The 14,395-nt window shown below is 35.9% G+C and overlaps 1 protein-coding gene across 1 annotated transcript; it reads left to right on the top strand.

Moving 5' to 3' along the window:
- The first annotated feature begins 1,420 nt into the window (after positions 1 to 1,420).
- On the top strand, positions 1,421 to 13,800 carry ccna2 (cyclin A2). Its single transcript, XM_056472596.1, has 8 exons — positions 1,421 to 1,992; positions 3,596 to 3,839; positions 3,930 to 4,036; positions 5,958 to 6,181; positions 9,370 to 9,574; positions 9,654 to 9,767; positions 11,717 to 11,850; positions 13,374 to 13,800. Exons 1-8 carry the CDS (start codon positions 1,786 to 1,788, stop codon positions 13,423 to 13,425), a joined length of 1,287 nt encoding a protein of 428 aa, XP_056328571.1. The 5' UTR covers positions 1,421 to 1,785; the 3' UTR covers positions 13,426 to 13,800.
- Positions 13,801 to 14,395: the final 595 nt, after the last annotated feature.

Raw genomic sequence — 14,395 nt, 5'->3', positions numbered from 1 at the left:
TCAAACAACCTAAAAAAGTGGCGAAACCTACAAAAAATTAATTGTTTCAAATGTCAGTAGCTGATCTGCAGGGGCTCCTTATAATTAATTACAAACGTTGACATAGTTAATCAGTTTGAGAAAAAAAACCTTTAATAATGATGACAATAAAAACAGACAGCTAAATGTTTTTATCGAAGAGTACAACTGCAAAAAAACATGATTTATGGAAATGACTAATCTGGAGATTTTAGTATTTTCAGGAATCTGAATTTTACATTGAGTATTAAAGATTTAAATTGCAAAAATGTTGAAAAATAAGACTTTTAGGAGATGGTGGCAATTTTTACAATCAAGATACAGTTGAAGTCAGAATTATTAGCCCCCACAGTATGTCTGATAATATTTTTTCTTCTGGAGAAAGTCTTATTTGTTTTATTTTGGCTGGAATAAAAGCAGTTTTAAATTTTTTAAACACCATTTTAAGGTCAATATTATTACCCCCTTAAAGCTATATATTTTCCGATAGTCTACAGAACAAACTATCGTTATACAATAACTTGCCTAATTACCCTAACCTGCCTAGTTAACCTCAATAACCTAGTTAAGCCTTATAGCTGTATAGAAGTGGCTTGAAAAATATCTAGTCAAATACTATTTACTGTCATCATGGCAAAGATAAAATAAATCAGTTATTAGAGTTATTAAAATTATGGGGGGGGTTAATAATTCAGGGGGGTTAATAATTAATAAGTAATTTGACTTCAACTGTATATAGTACTATACTCCAACTCATTATCTGCATTAGATGTTTTTTCTCACAGTGATTAAAGAGATCATCTTCAAGACAGGACTTTTTTGTCTGAAATTTGTTCAAAAAGCCATACTAAAATCAGAAATTAGAAACACAAGTTAGATTTTTATGAATACCTCCTCACAGTGGCGGTGAATGAGGTGCAGAGAAGCTGACTTGCTCAGAGAAAAGATATTATCAATCATTGTTTACTTCCCTAAGGTTAATAGTGACACTATTATATTGATCAAATATGCCTGTTGATGCAAGGTTTTGCGAAAGAATGTCATGCTCCCTCGTATTTTGTAGTATTTTCAAAAATACAAAAATACAGTATTTTATTTTGATACATTAGTGGCTGCTGTATTTTGTAGTTTATTTTGATATAGCCTCTATAAGTCTCCTAAATGACGAATTACCCCAATACATTTTTATTATTGATCTTATACACTGAATAAAAACGCGCCACCGCAAGTTTATTCCTTCACATTGTCCTCGAACGGTTTCAAAATTCATACGAGCCAATGAAAGCAACTCTCAACGGCTCGCTTTCCAAACGCGAAAACACACTGTGGCCTCTCCGGTTTCCCGTACCCCTGATGACGTAGCCGTTCGCCGCATTCTGATTGGCTCGTTTCAATAGTCGCGGGCTACTTGAACTGGGACAGTCACAATATCAAACCAGGCAGCTGTAAAAAGCAACAAGGCGCCGTTTGACTCCACAGATTCGGCTTTTGTGCGCGGTCCGAGGCCTGTTCACGGGTTCTGCACACAGGCATGGCGCGTTTTCTGTAGCGTGATTTATTTTTGAATCTCGATTTTGTAAAACGCCACCGGCGACTGTTTATGTTGTGTTTTTGTCCGGATTTCAACAGCTCACCCCTGCCGGTTCCTCTGGTTAACGTTAGCGTGCTAATCCATGCTTTGTGAGTGTGTGTAAACATCGTAAACGACATCAAAACTCGATTTTAAGCCCTTCGCTTCGTCTTGCAGGGCGTTTTGCTGCTAGAAGGATGTCAACACAAGGAAGCGCGGTTCATGACTCCGATATCCACAATCAGGAAAACATGCTTTCGAGGCTACGCGGTGCTGCTGCTGCGAAGAATAGGGTTGAAAATCGTGAAAATGTCAATCCTAACCCTAAAGCAGGTAACAGGACAGTCCTGGGCGAGCTGGAGAACAATCAGAGGAGACAGCTCGGTCTGCGAGGCGCTAAACAGGTTTGCACGCACCCCACATGATCCTGAATGTGCTTTATATATAGACCGATTTCGGCTGTGTGAGTGTAGCATGCATGATAATGCAGACTAATAATATTCATCGTAATAATCAGCCCTGTTTTAAAGCAATTGCTGACTGCATGGTGAGGTTTATATAAACTGAAAGTTTCTTTAGTTCAATCCAGTTAACCTGCTGGTATGATTTCCATTTTAATCCTGAAATTGAATCTAGTTCCTGTTTTTTCCACCCATTTTTAGGTGAATACTGTATTTCTGGCGCCAGTGGTTGAAATAAAAGCGGTATTAAATGCCTGCAGCTCATTCCCTCCCAACGCTCAGACCGCCATTTTACAAACCCTTACACTCAGTCACTGCAGCTCAAACCGGGTTGACGTCTTTTTAGGGGGTAGTTCACTATTAAATCAAAAATTGTGTCCCCAATATAGCAGGTTTATATCACTGTAACGTTAAAAAGTTTATTGCAAAGCAATATGTTTTGCTTGTGATCTGCTTATGAGAGAGTGAATGTATGAATTATGGCTTTTGCCCAATTGCACCTGTTGCAATATTCTAGGGACTTTTTTTATTTTATTATTGTTCAAAGCTGCTTTTTGTTATATAACCATTTTATGGTTAGTATGGAAGATTAATTGATCGACGTAATTTCCTAAAAGTCATCATATGAGAAGCAAAAGTGAATGTGTGTGTATTCATGTGTATCTCACACACGCATGTATAAACGTGCACCTGATAGCCATGGGTTAGTTTGAAATTGAATTTTAATATGCATACATTTTATTATGTTTTCAGATAAGTTTTTGATTAATGAAATCATAATCAAACATTCATAAATGGCTATGAAAAGATGCCGTGACCCTTTAGGTGTAGATGCTTTTTCCCCAGGAAGTCTGAAATTTGTGTGGTCAAACAGTTTATTCATCTTTAATTTAATTCATCCATTTCTATAGCGCTTTTACAATGTAGATTGTCAAACAGCTTAACATAGAAGATTATAGTAAATCGAAACTGTCAATCCAGTTTTCAGAGTGGATTGTTCTGTTCAGTGTGTGTTTAATTTTCGTTGCTGAAAGTCCAGACTCTTGAGCAAATCCATCGATGTGCAGCTCCATAAGTCCCGAACAAAGCAAGCAAGTGGTGAGGAACAAACTTTACCAATTGACGAAAGTGAAGGGGGAAAAACCTTAAGAGAAACCAGGTTCAGTTGGGCACACTTTTTCGTCTGGCCAAATGTCTTGTGCAAAGGCTGGACGTCTATCGTGGAGATATAACCACTGACTTTGTTTCATTTTTTTTTATTTATTTCCATCTTATGGAAGTGGGTGTCTCTATTAACTGGTTAACACTTAATTCACTTAGAATTTTTGTCATTTTGTTCATTTGAAGATCAAGAAGTGAATTATTTCTACATGTATCTTTCCCCATTTCTTTTCACCCTCAGTTTATCTGCTCTTCTTGACATTTATAATTTCCTGCATTATTAGAAAGTATGTTTACAATAGTAATTCTTTTGCTGCAATGAGTCGGAAAGCAAATTAATAAATTTTTTTAATTCCAGAAATCTAATCCATTTTTTTATTTCCAGGTCTCTGGGCCACAGATAATTGCGTGTAAACCTGAAGAAAATGGCAGGAGTTTTGGAGAGAGGCCTAGCAACAGACAGCCTGCTGCTTTTCAGATTCACGTGGATGAGCCTGATGGCGCGTGCTCCAAGAAAGCGTCTTTGCAAAGATCCACCATGGACTGTTCCCCCTTGACACTAAACCCCACCGTTACCCGCCTCAGACAGCCCCTTGCCACCATTGATCTGCCACTGGAGGCCAGTTTTGGTAAGATGTGTGCTGTTTTAGCTTAACTTCTCCCTATACTGTGGTCTGTGGCTCTAAAACATGTAAACCCCATTTTTCCCCTTTAAATAGATTCTCCTATGGACATGTCAGTAATTGATTGTGAGGAAAGGCCAACAAATGTCAATGACGTCTCAGATTATGCAGCAGAAATACACACACATTTGCGAGAAATGGAGGTGAGTGTTTGTGTGTGGATGCACTGAATGTAGCGGTGTTCATCCAAAGCTGTGAGTTTATGTAAAATTTGCACAATCACACAGTTTTGTTTTCATCCAATGTCTTCAGTATGATTTGGCATAAGCTGGTATAAAATAAGCATGGGCTAGTATAAGATTCTGACAGTGTAATAACTGGATAAAAATATCACAGTACTGTGATTTACTGCTCTAAAATATATTCTTTTTAAATGTCTGGGTAAAAAAACAAAATTTATTTATTTTTATTTTTTTGAAAGATTTGTAATATTTTGGAACCGTAAACGTGCTAAATTAAAACAAATCATGGACAAATCCTCATCCCATGCATAGTATAAAATTTGACTATCTCTTTGGATCTGACTGGTAGGCAATGTATTTGCTGATTTAAAAAAAAAAATAAAGTTTTTTTTTTTTAAATATATAATTTTATTTAATTTTTTTTTACATTGCAATAAAAAAAAAACAAAAGGCTAACGCGTACAGTGAACTACTAATACATGATGCAGCCATGTCACTGAACATTAATCAAAATCTTAGAAACGGTGTTGGACAGCGCGTGAAGTGGTTCAACCAGCAGAAATAAGTGTTTATTTTAAAAAAGGGCATTTTTCAGCCTATATTGATATGGCAGCCGATATTTTTAAGTTTTTGTTTGCATGTTGAATGTTAGACATGCATTGGGTTCACAACAAGCAAGTTAATGATGATTTAACAATCTTTAAATTGTAGACTTTGCAGTATATTACAGTCTGGCATTTAAAATAATTAAAACAATGTGTGGTTGTGTCCTGGAGTTTAATGACTAGAATGTCTGACAATGGGGCCACACTGAAAAAAAAAATCTTTTTTTTTAAGTCCAAATATCTAGAACTTTAAATCGAGAAGCATTTTTTAGACAAGCAAAACAATTGTCTGGTTTTAAAAAAAGGAGTCAAAATTGTGAGTTTTTCCTTTAAAATGAGAAATTATCTGCCAATGGAGCAAGCAAAATCTTTAATTTATAATTTAGCTTGCTGCATTGGCTGCTTGTTTTAAGAACCTCACTTAATTTTGACGTCAGTTAAGAGATTAATTTTTGCTTGTCTAGAAAATGCTGCATTAAAAAAAAATAGATATTTAAACTAGACGCAAGACTTTTTTTTTTATTTTTATTTATTTATTTTTTTTGTGCAATATTTATTATTTTTTGAGGTCACCATTTAAATTGGGGCTACACTAAGTCATTTCAGCATTGATCTCACAGTGTGTGCATCTGCAATAGTCGCATTGCAAGATATGTAATGTTGAGTCTGAATTATAGTTGACCAGGAGCTACAGAACGTGTGGTTTGCAGAGTCGTTAAGTTTAACCATAAAAGTTTATCATTTGAATGTTTTTAAGGCCTGTGACTAAGCATTTATAGAGTTTAACTTTTGGGCACAAAGTTATGATATTTGGGGGCGTAACAAATATTAATTGTATTCAATTATTTATACGGAAAATGTTTTTCTTGTTTCTAGTCCAAATGACTACATTTCAAAGCTAAACCACTACCAGATAATTTAGTTTCTTTAGGGAAAAAAAATCTTCTGAAGGTGAAAACCAAACAGTTTGTGCTTAATCCAAGAATGAGACATATAGACTGGAAACAAGACTAAGCATTTTTTTTTTTTTTTTTTGCATTGTGATTTATTCATTTTCTTAACCTGAATACTGAGACTTCACAGAAAACTGTAGAAATAGAGCCATTCAAACCATCTTGTGACGCTTCATATTGCAATTTATCGCTGAAAAATAAAAATCGCAATAAGATTATTTTATTTTCCCCAGTATTGTGCAGCCCTAGTTTAAGTGCGTGAACGAACCCCTTTTGTGACGTTTTTCTAATGCACTTCTTAATGTTTGATTACTCCGAATTCAGGTCAAGTCTAAACCAAAAGCAGGTTACATGAGAAAACAGCCAGACATCACAAACAGTATGCGTGCCATTCTGGTAGACTGGTTGGTGGAGGTGGGAGAAGAATACAAGCTGCAGAATGAGACCCTTTATCTGGCTGTAAACTACATCGATCGCTTTCTGTCCTCCATGTCCGTGCTGAGGGGGAAACTGCAGCTGGTGGGCACAGCTGCTATGCTTTTGGCTTCGTAAGTGTTTTATCCACAGACTCCAAAAATTAAGCATGAAGAGGTTTGCAAGGTCTTAAAGGAATGGTTCAACAAAGTCAAACTACTTTTAATCCAAGTAATTCCAAATAGTTTCTTTATTCTGTTGAACGCAAAAAAAATATCCTGAAGAATGCTGAAAATCTGTAACCTTTGATAGTAGGACAACACCATACAGATCTCCAACGATATTTAAAATATCGTTTGTTCCGCTAAAGAAGCAAGCTCAAAGGTTTGAATCATGTAATGGGGGAGTAAATGATGCTGATTTTTATTTCTGGGTGAACTTACCTGAAGTCTAAAATTTCAGTAATTTTTTTTAGGCTCTATGTCCGCATGAACCGGACGCTGCAAGGGTTTTTTTTTTTTTTTTTTTTTTTTTTTTTTTTTTTTTTTTTTTTTTTTTTTTTTTTTTTTTTGCATTGTGATGCAGTTTCTAGAGAAACTGAATATTAAATGAGAGAACACTGGGCTTGGCTTGTTTTTCTATTGCGAGCTGATTGGATGTAGTAAAGTAGGCATTTAATTCAGAAAGATCAGGGGCCTGTTTCAGAAAGGAGTTTAAGTGAAAACTCTGGAGTATTTTAACCCTGAAATGAGAGCAACTCTGGGTTTTCCGTTTCAAAATGGCAGGTTTGTTAAACTCAAAGCGGGGTAAGTCAAGCCTGTTTCTGAAATAGAGGTAACTTTAACTCCGAGTCAGTTACTGTGAACCTAACCTGGTCAGGAGCAGGTTTTATTCTCTAAACTCTGAGTTTCTGTCAGTCTCCTCCCCTTTTTTTAAAGACGAAGCAGTATTTCTCGCCTTGCGTTTCCACCCACCTATTTTAATGCTCATTTTGGATATGCACATAAAAAAACAATTGAAGACGTCATGATGCACAAGTTTTGAAAATGCGCATTAAAAAAAAAAAAACTTAAACTTATTCGATAGAAAAGCTGCGCGTAAACTACAATGATAACACTTTTACTGAACCAATTACAGTATGTGCATTAAAAAAAGGTTTGTTATAAGAGATCATATGATGACAAAAATGTGTGTGTGAATGGACAAACCAGCAGGCTGAGCACACTGTAACGCATCTTAAATGTTGTTTTGGTCATTTATTCTATATAGTATTCTAATAGTATTAGTGTTATATATTATTAATGACCTCCAGAGCGTGTCAAGAGTGTCTGTTCTCCGCGTCTCATGGCTTCAAACGCCCCCACATGTTCATTGTGTGTCAGCATTGTCTTCTGAGGCGCAAGTACATTTATTAAATAAATAAAAAAAAAAATGACGCTGCTTTTTTTTTTGCTTTTTTTTTTTTTTAAATATTTGCTATAACTGCATGAGTACATCAAGTTCAGCTGGAGAAAGAAATGGCGATCTCTCCTTTAAGATGTTGCCATAGTCACTCGTAATATTTACACTCTATGGATAATGCCTTTTTTTTTTTTTTTATATATATATATATTATTAGTCGCGGTATGAGCGCTTAACTCAGTTGATTGACCTAACTCAGATCCACTATTCTGAAACCGAAAACTCTGAGTTTAGACTTGGTTTTTAAAGCGCTGTAAATCAACTCCGAGTTGGTTGAACTTCCTTACTGAAACAGACCCCTGATAGTGTTTTTGTGTGTTGTCTACATGTTCAGAAGAAGCTGGTGCTATAAAAATCTACTTTGCATGCATGCACAGGATGAGGGCCAAGAGACTGGCCCAAATAATGTTGAAATGAGTTGGTTGAACCTCCTTACTGAAACGGGCCCCAGGAAATGAGTTTTAGATGAGTTCTTACAACCTAACAGACACCTCCACATTTCTGTTTGTCAACTGACAGTAACCATTTTAGCCACGCCCATTGCCTAAGACATGTAATCTGACAATTTTGACTGAGGAAAACAAAACAACAGTTACATATTCAGATTTCAATTAAAGATTACTAAGGCAAACTATTTTTCTTAATGACAGACAGATAATCATCACAAAACTAGCAATGTGAGCTAACAAAAATCAAATGGTTTTGTACTATGGTTAAGTCTGAATTCCTTACTGAATTATTCTTCTTGGTTTTGACTTTTAAATTAGTCTTAATTTTCCTATGTCGATGTAATGTTACCTCTAAGTCTGGCTCCATCTGTCCATTCAGATGAAGGCTTTTTTTGTGTTAACGGTTATGCTATTCTAATAAAATGACATTAGGTAATTATCATGAGGAAATGACAAAAGTAAAATAATTTAGTTGCTTATTTTTAAATGATTTTAAATCCTGAGATTGTGGTTTTTAGCAAACAATTTATTTTCAAACATTTTGATCTCATGTATGGAGCTTTTACCTTTTGTACATTTCCTTCAAATAAAAGCTATGCAGTTTGCTTTGATATAAATGATGTATAAAGTTTTGCATTAACTATGTAAAGCTTTAGGCAACCTGTGCACAAATTTACACTATATAATTGGAACCATACAAAATGACTTCATAAAATCGCCACGTTTAAGGTCTGATTACTTTAATAATCCGTAATCTCTACTGCTTGTTAGATCTACAATATAAAGTGGGTCTCAGACCGGACAAGAAGCACTGCATTAAATCCATTTCCCCCGCCATGTCTTTAACATGAGTTAATTTTACCCCAGTATTGCCAAATAGAGTTTCTGATCCTGACTGCACTTTAGCGTCTTTCATCTGGTTTCACACTTCAACAACTCAATACATTTAGTTATATAGACTTAAGCATTCATTATTACATTACAACATCAAAATATTCATGTTAAACTTTCACCGGATGTTGATGATTAGCTGTGCGTATACCCCACTGGCATAATTTGTAATGGTGATGCATGTGACTGCTGTTAAAGGAATGGTTTACCCAAAAATTGAAGTTTACTCAACATTCACTTGTTTAACCTGTTTGGGGTTGTGTGTTTTATTTATTTATCCTGTAAATATCCCCTCCCTATTAAGTAAAACCTCCCATAGTATTTTTATTTTTCCTACTTTGCAAGTCAATAGCTGCCAGCCACTAGCACGTTTCAAAATATCATTGAGTTTCTTCATCTGATCTCGTTTCAAAACCACATTTGGGAATGTAAATGAGCTATTTTTAATTGGTTTGAACTAACCCTTCAATTTTATTCATAATAGTCTTAATTTTGACTCTCGTATTTATGTTTGCCTGTAGGAAGTTTGAGGAGATTTACCCTCCAGAGGTGGCGGAGTTTGTGTACATCACTGACGACACCTACACAAAGAAACAAGTGTTGCGGATGGAGCATCTGGTGTTGACTGTTCTCTCGTTTGATCTTGCCGCCCCCACCATCAATCAGTTCCTCACCCAGTATTTCTTACACCAGCCTGTGAGCAGCAAAGCCGAGAGCTTATCAATGGTGCGACCGTTTCCTGCAGTGCTGTTGTTTGCCTGTTATCACCTGAGATGATGATTTTAACACCTTCACTCTGTTGCAGTTTCTTGGAGAGCTCAGCTTGATAGATTGCGATCCCTTCCTCAAGTATCTCCCCTCTCAAATGGCTGCTGCTGCTTTCATTTTGGCCAACCACACACTGGCCAGTGGAGCTTGGGTAAGTTTGCGCTACAGTGTAGGTTGTACTAGTCAAGTAGTCAAGACCTTAATTTTGCATTAGCTAAGCAGTTTGCTTGGAGATGATGAATGGATGTACACGATGAGCTTAGAGCTTAAAACGGTTGTATTATCTACAGTAGTCTACACCTTCATGTTTTAACCTTTCAAAGCTGTCTAACAACACTTGGGATGATATTGGGAATATCTTATTTATCTCATGTTGGACCATTGTGTTTATGTAAATGAATTCAGATTAATAGATTGCTAACCATAATCATCATGTCATGACTTATTACTATCAGCATCCATATCATATTGTTTATAAATGTGCTATTAAAAGGTGGATAGGTCACATTGTCAATGCACAGGTTGTCTGTAGATGAATGTAAGGCCCTTAAATGCTATTTTGCAATCTAATGATACAATTTTATAGACTTTTCTGCAATGTATAGTTGTGTGCTGAAGTTTGCCTAAAATATTTGCCACTATTGGGGTGTGGTGTAGTTTATGAAGTTGCTAGAAGGGATTCAGCTGTGGTCAGAAGTTAAATTATATATTAAATTGCCTATTAATTGTACTTTTAATGTGCTTAAGTTGTTTAGGCTGACTATGTTCATGTCTTAGATTACTTATTTTAGGTGGCTTATTGTACATTTTAAGAATGTTAAGACAAGACACTGCAGGCGAATGGGGTTAAAAAAAAAGTATGGTTGGTACTAGGCATGGGCCGGTATAAGATTCTGACGATATAATAACCTTGAATAAAAAAATAATAAAATCACGGTTTTACGGTATTAATTACAACTTTTAAAATCTTTTTAAATGTCTGGGTAAACTATATATTTTTTCCCCCTTTGAACACATTTTATTTTGAGAAACATTAAAATATTTTGGAACCGTAAACATCCCAGCAGGAACATGATGTCAGATTGATGTTGTACCCCAACATCCTTGGGACGTTGCATTTTTTGTTTGGAAATGAAAATGTCCTGACATTGATATTTGGTTGACCGTAGGTTGGATGTTTGACATTAGACTTGACTCAGAACCCAAAGACTTCTGATGTTACAGCTTGACATTGTGTGGACATTACCACTATGACTTCTATCAGACGTTGGATTTTGGTTGCCATACCTGATGAATAAATGTCAGTATTTGACAATATAACGTTGGTTTAACCTAATATTAACACATGTTGTGTACCTACTGCGGTGTAGGGCTAAATGATTCCAATAAATCATTGAATCAATCGTTCTGCTCTCTTCATTAGTTTCAAAAACACAGATTTCTGTACAATTTAAAACTGAAACTTTGGATTTTTTTTCTTTCTTTGCTGAAGAGACTGTTATCCCAAAACAAAAACAAATTTAAATAAAAAAAAAAAGTCTTGCACATCCCTATTATACTTTGAGTATCCGAAGCTGAGTTGACATATTGCTGCTTTATTGCAGTAACAGTTATTTCTTGTTGAATAGCGCCACCTGCTGGAATAGTGAATTGGCATTTAAACGTAGAATCTTTATGGATTATTTATGAAAGTTTCATCATTGCATATCAGTATTTAACAAATGTACAGCCAGTTAAAATGGGGTGGTTTAGGTTTTAATGTATGAACCGAGTCTTAAGAGGTATTGAATTTCACTTTGACTGCTGCTCATACCCTGATGCATTTCTAAATATTAGCATACATTTTTTGTTGCAATATCCTGGATAAACCTTGTAATTTTATCGGTTGAGGAAGGTTTTTTTTTTTTTTTTTTCCCCACTTAAGATTGATTTTTATTTGCAAATGTTCGTTTCACTTTTGTCATGTAACTTATCACAGAAGCAGAGCTGTTGGAAATTAGGACTCCTAAAATAGTCTATATATTGTTTATACACTCCAGACCTGTTCTCAGATGCTTTAATTTTGTTTTTTTAATTAATTTTTTTTTTTTTTTTCTCCAGTCGAAGTCTCTTGTTGAATTGACGGGTTACTCTTTGGAGGATCTTCTGCCGTGTGTTCAGGATCTCCATCAGACATACCTCGCTGCTGCTCAACATGCTCAACAGGCCGTCAGAGAGAAATACAAGGGCTCAAAGTAAGTTCACTCACTCTAGTACAAGTGTTTGCGACCTTTATTTTCCTGGTGAGTTTTTGTAGATTTTGGCACTTTTTGGTATATTGATGAATAAATGACTAAAATAAATTAAAGACTTTAATCACTCCCTAAAAAAGAAAGATGGAGCATGTAATCAAATGATGTTAAATTATTACTTTAATACAGCGTTTAAAAGTAGCCAAAGTTGATCGATCAATTGAGGAAACTAAGAATTTTTAAGTGCTGTAATTGTGTTCTTACAAGGCTTTAAGTTTCATTCAAGTGTTGTCCAAAGTGTTTGACTCCAAAAAAGCATAAATGTATTTATTTTCCTCCTAATATTAACAATGGCGTGCTCGATCCACATAATTGGTTCGGGCTGGGGTTGTCCTCTGCCCGGGTGATGTCATGTAATTTGTAACCAACGCTGGAAGGTGATGTGACGCTCTCCACATGTAGCGAAACAGATGGGAAACTACATTTGTGAATTCCTGGTTGGAGAGATTAGTGTAAACTGTGGCTGAAGCCTGTCGCTGAAAACAACCACCTAATTTATTCTTTGAAGCTTTGTTTCTTTCGAGTTTTCTAGTTCTGTTGCACGGTTGTGCTCTATTTTATTTAGCTACAACGGTTTATTAGCAACTGTTAAGTTAAAGCAGGAGGTTTTCAAACTTTTAGGACACACGACTAACCGTAAATCATCTTCCACTGTTAATAAGCATGGGCCATAGCATACTTGCTTTTGATGTACTTGCATACAGAAAATGCTGCTTCACAGACAAGATCGCAGAGCCCTGATGGTGTGGTTGAGTCAAACAACAATACTTTGTTATGATTTTAATAAAGACAATACTCTAGTTAAAAAAAAAAAAAAAAAACCTGTTTACATGGTGACTCTTAATTCTGATTAAGACATGTGGAGTATGCATATATTAGTGGCATTATTGAAGTAAACACTGCAGTTAAACTATTACCATCTTGTCACAAAACGTGGCAAAAAGTTCTACATGATCCACACACTCGGCTGTCAGTTTAAAAAAAAAAAAAAACCTCTGCATATCGCGTCTAACTCTACAGGTGCCTGATAGTTAGCTGTGGAGCTAACGTTAAATGCATTATTCCCTCTAGTGAACACATAAAATCATCATCAATTTACTCGAGTGCACGCCTCAGTTTGAAAACCCATGAGTTAGAGGTTTGATGCTGATTAGAACTTGAAGTAGCGATGAGGTCTTAATTTCAATACCCTTTTAAAAGACCTTCTCAGAGAATTTTCTTTAGGATTCCTGCGTATTACCCTGGTGTATATGATGCATGTATTGAATTATCTATGTAACCATTGTTTTGGGTGTATTACATGCATCCAAAAGAGGTTTGTATGAAAACACGTTGTTGTTGTTGTTGTTGTTGTGTTGGTTTTTTTTGTTTTTTTTTATAAATCTTTGCACTGCATATTTTACTTTTTGTGAATTGAAACCATTTGAATGTTCAATTAAGCTAATTTTAATTTATTTTCCCTTCAGGTACCATGAAGTGTCTCTGATCGAGCCTCCAGAGAAGCTGATGCTGAACTAACCCTCCATCAACATTGTGTTCATGTCTTCCAGAACTCTTTCAGGAATTGTGCGCACACTTTTAGATGCTTTATTACCAGAGCTCCAATAACTGAAGCCGTAGCCTCAATTTTGGGGAAATGGTGAGATTTTAGTGATATGTACATTTTTTTTTACCTTTTTTTTTTTTTATTTGCTGTCCTTCAGGATTGTGCCCTTTTTTATGCTTGATTCAACCAGATATTTGTACATTTTTAGGTAATCAAGCTTTGTTTCAATATTTCAGTGTTTGTACTCTATTTTTATGAGACTCCAGCTGTGCACTTTTTCTATTTTACACTGTTAAAGTGACCTTCCCTTTACATCCAAATAAAAGTGCTGCTGGCCTTTAAAGCACTCCGTTCGTGTCTCTGAGAATTATTTTTTCCTCTGTGCAAAGAATTAAATTAATCTTTATTTCTATTGCAGTTTTGTAGATTGTCAAAGCAGCTTCACATTGAAGTTCTATTTGATTGATAACTGGACTGACACAGTTAAAGTTGAGTGTGGTTTAATTTTCTCTGTTGAAAGTCGAAATACTGAAGAGCAAATCCATCGATGCGCAGCTCCACAAGTCCCAAACCAGTGGCGAGGCGCAAACTTTATCTCAAGGTTTACTTTTTTTCTCCCTTCACTTTTGTCGATTGGTAAACCAGGATCGGTTGAACACGACAATTTCTCCTCTGGCCAAACTTCCTGTGCAGAGCTGCAGTCTAGGTGCCGGGACTGGAGAGTGCTAGATGTCCATTGTGGAGAAGCTGCAGATGTGAGTTGGTCACTGGGTGTTCAGGCTCGGCCATGGGATCAATGCGGAGACTCGTCTGTCACTGGGGTCACTCAAATGCGCAGTCACACAAAACGTACAATAGCTTGTGCATGCACAATCACATGCATTGCACTTTTAGTCATTAACGTCCAGCAGAACTTAAAGTAGTACTTAACTAAGTAATTTG

The sequence above is a fragment of the Danio aesculapii genome, chromosome 14 (assembly GCF_903798145.1).
Source record: "Danio aesculapii chromosome 14, fDanAes4.1, whole genome shotgun sequence".
In the NCBI taxonomy this organism is placed as follows: Eukaryota; Metazoa; Chordata; class Actinopteri; order Cypriniformes; family Danionidae; genus Danio; species Danio aesculapii.
The sequence above is the reverse complement of the archived record's forward strand: the minus strand, read 5'-3'. Positions and strand labels throughout refer to the sequence as shown.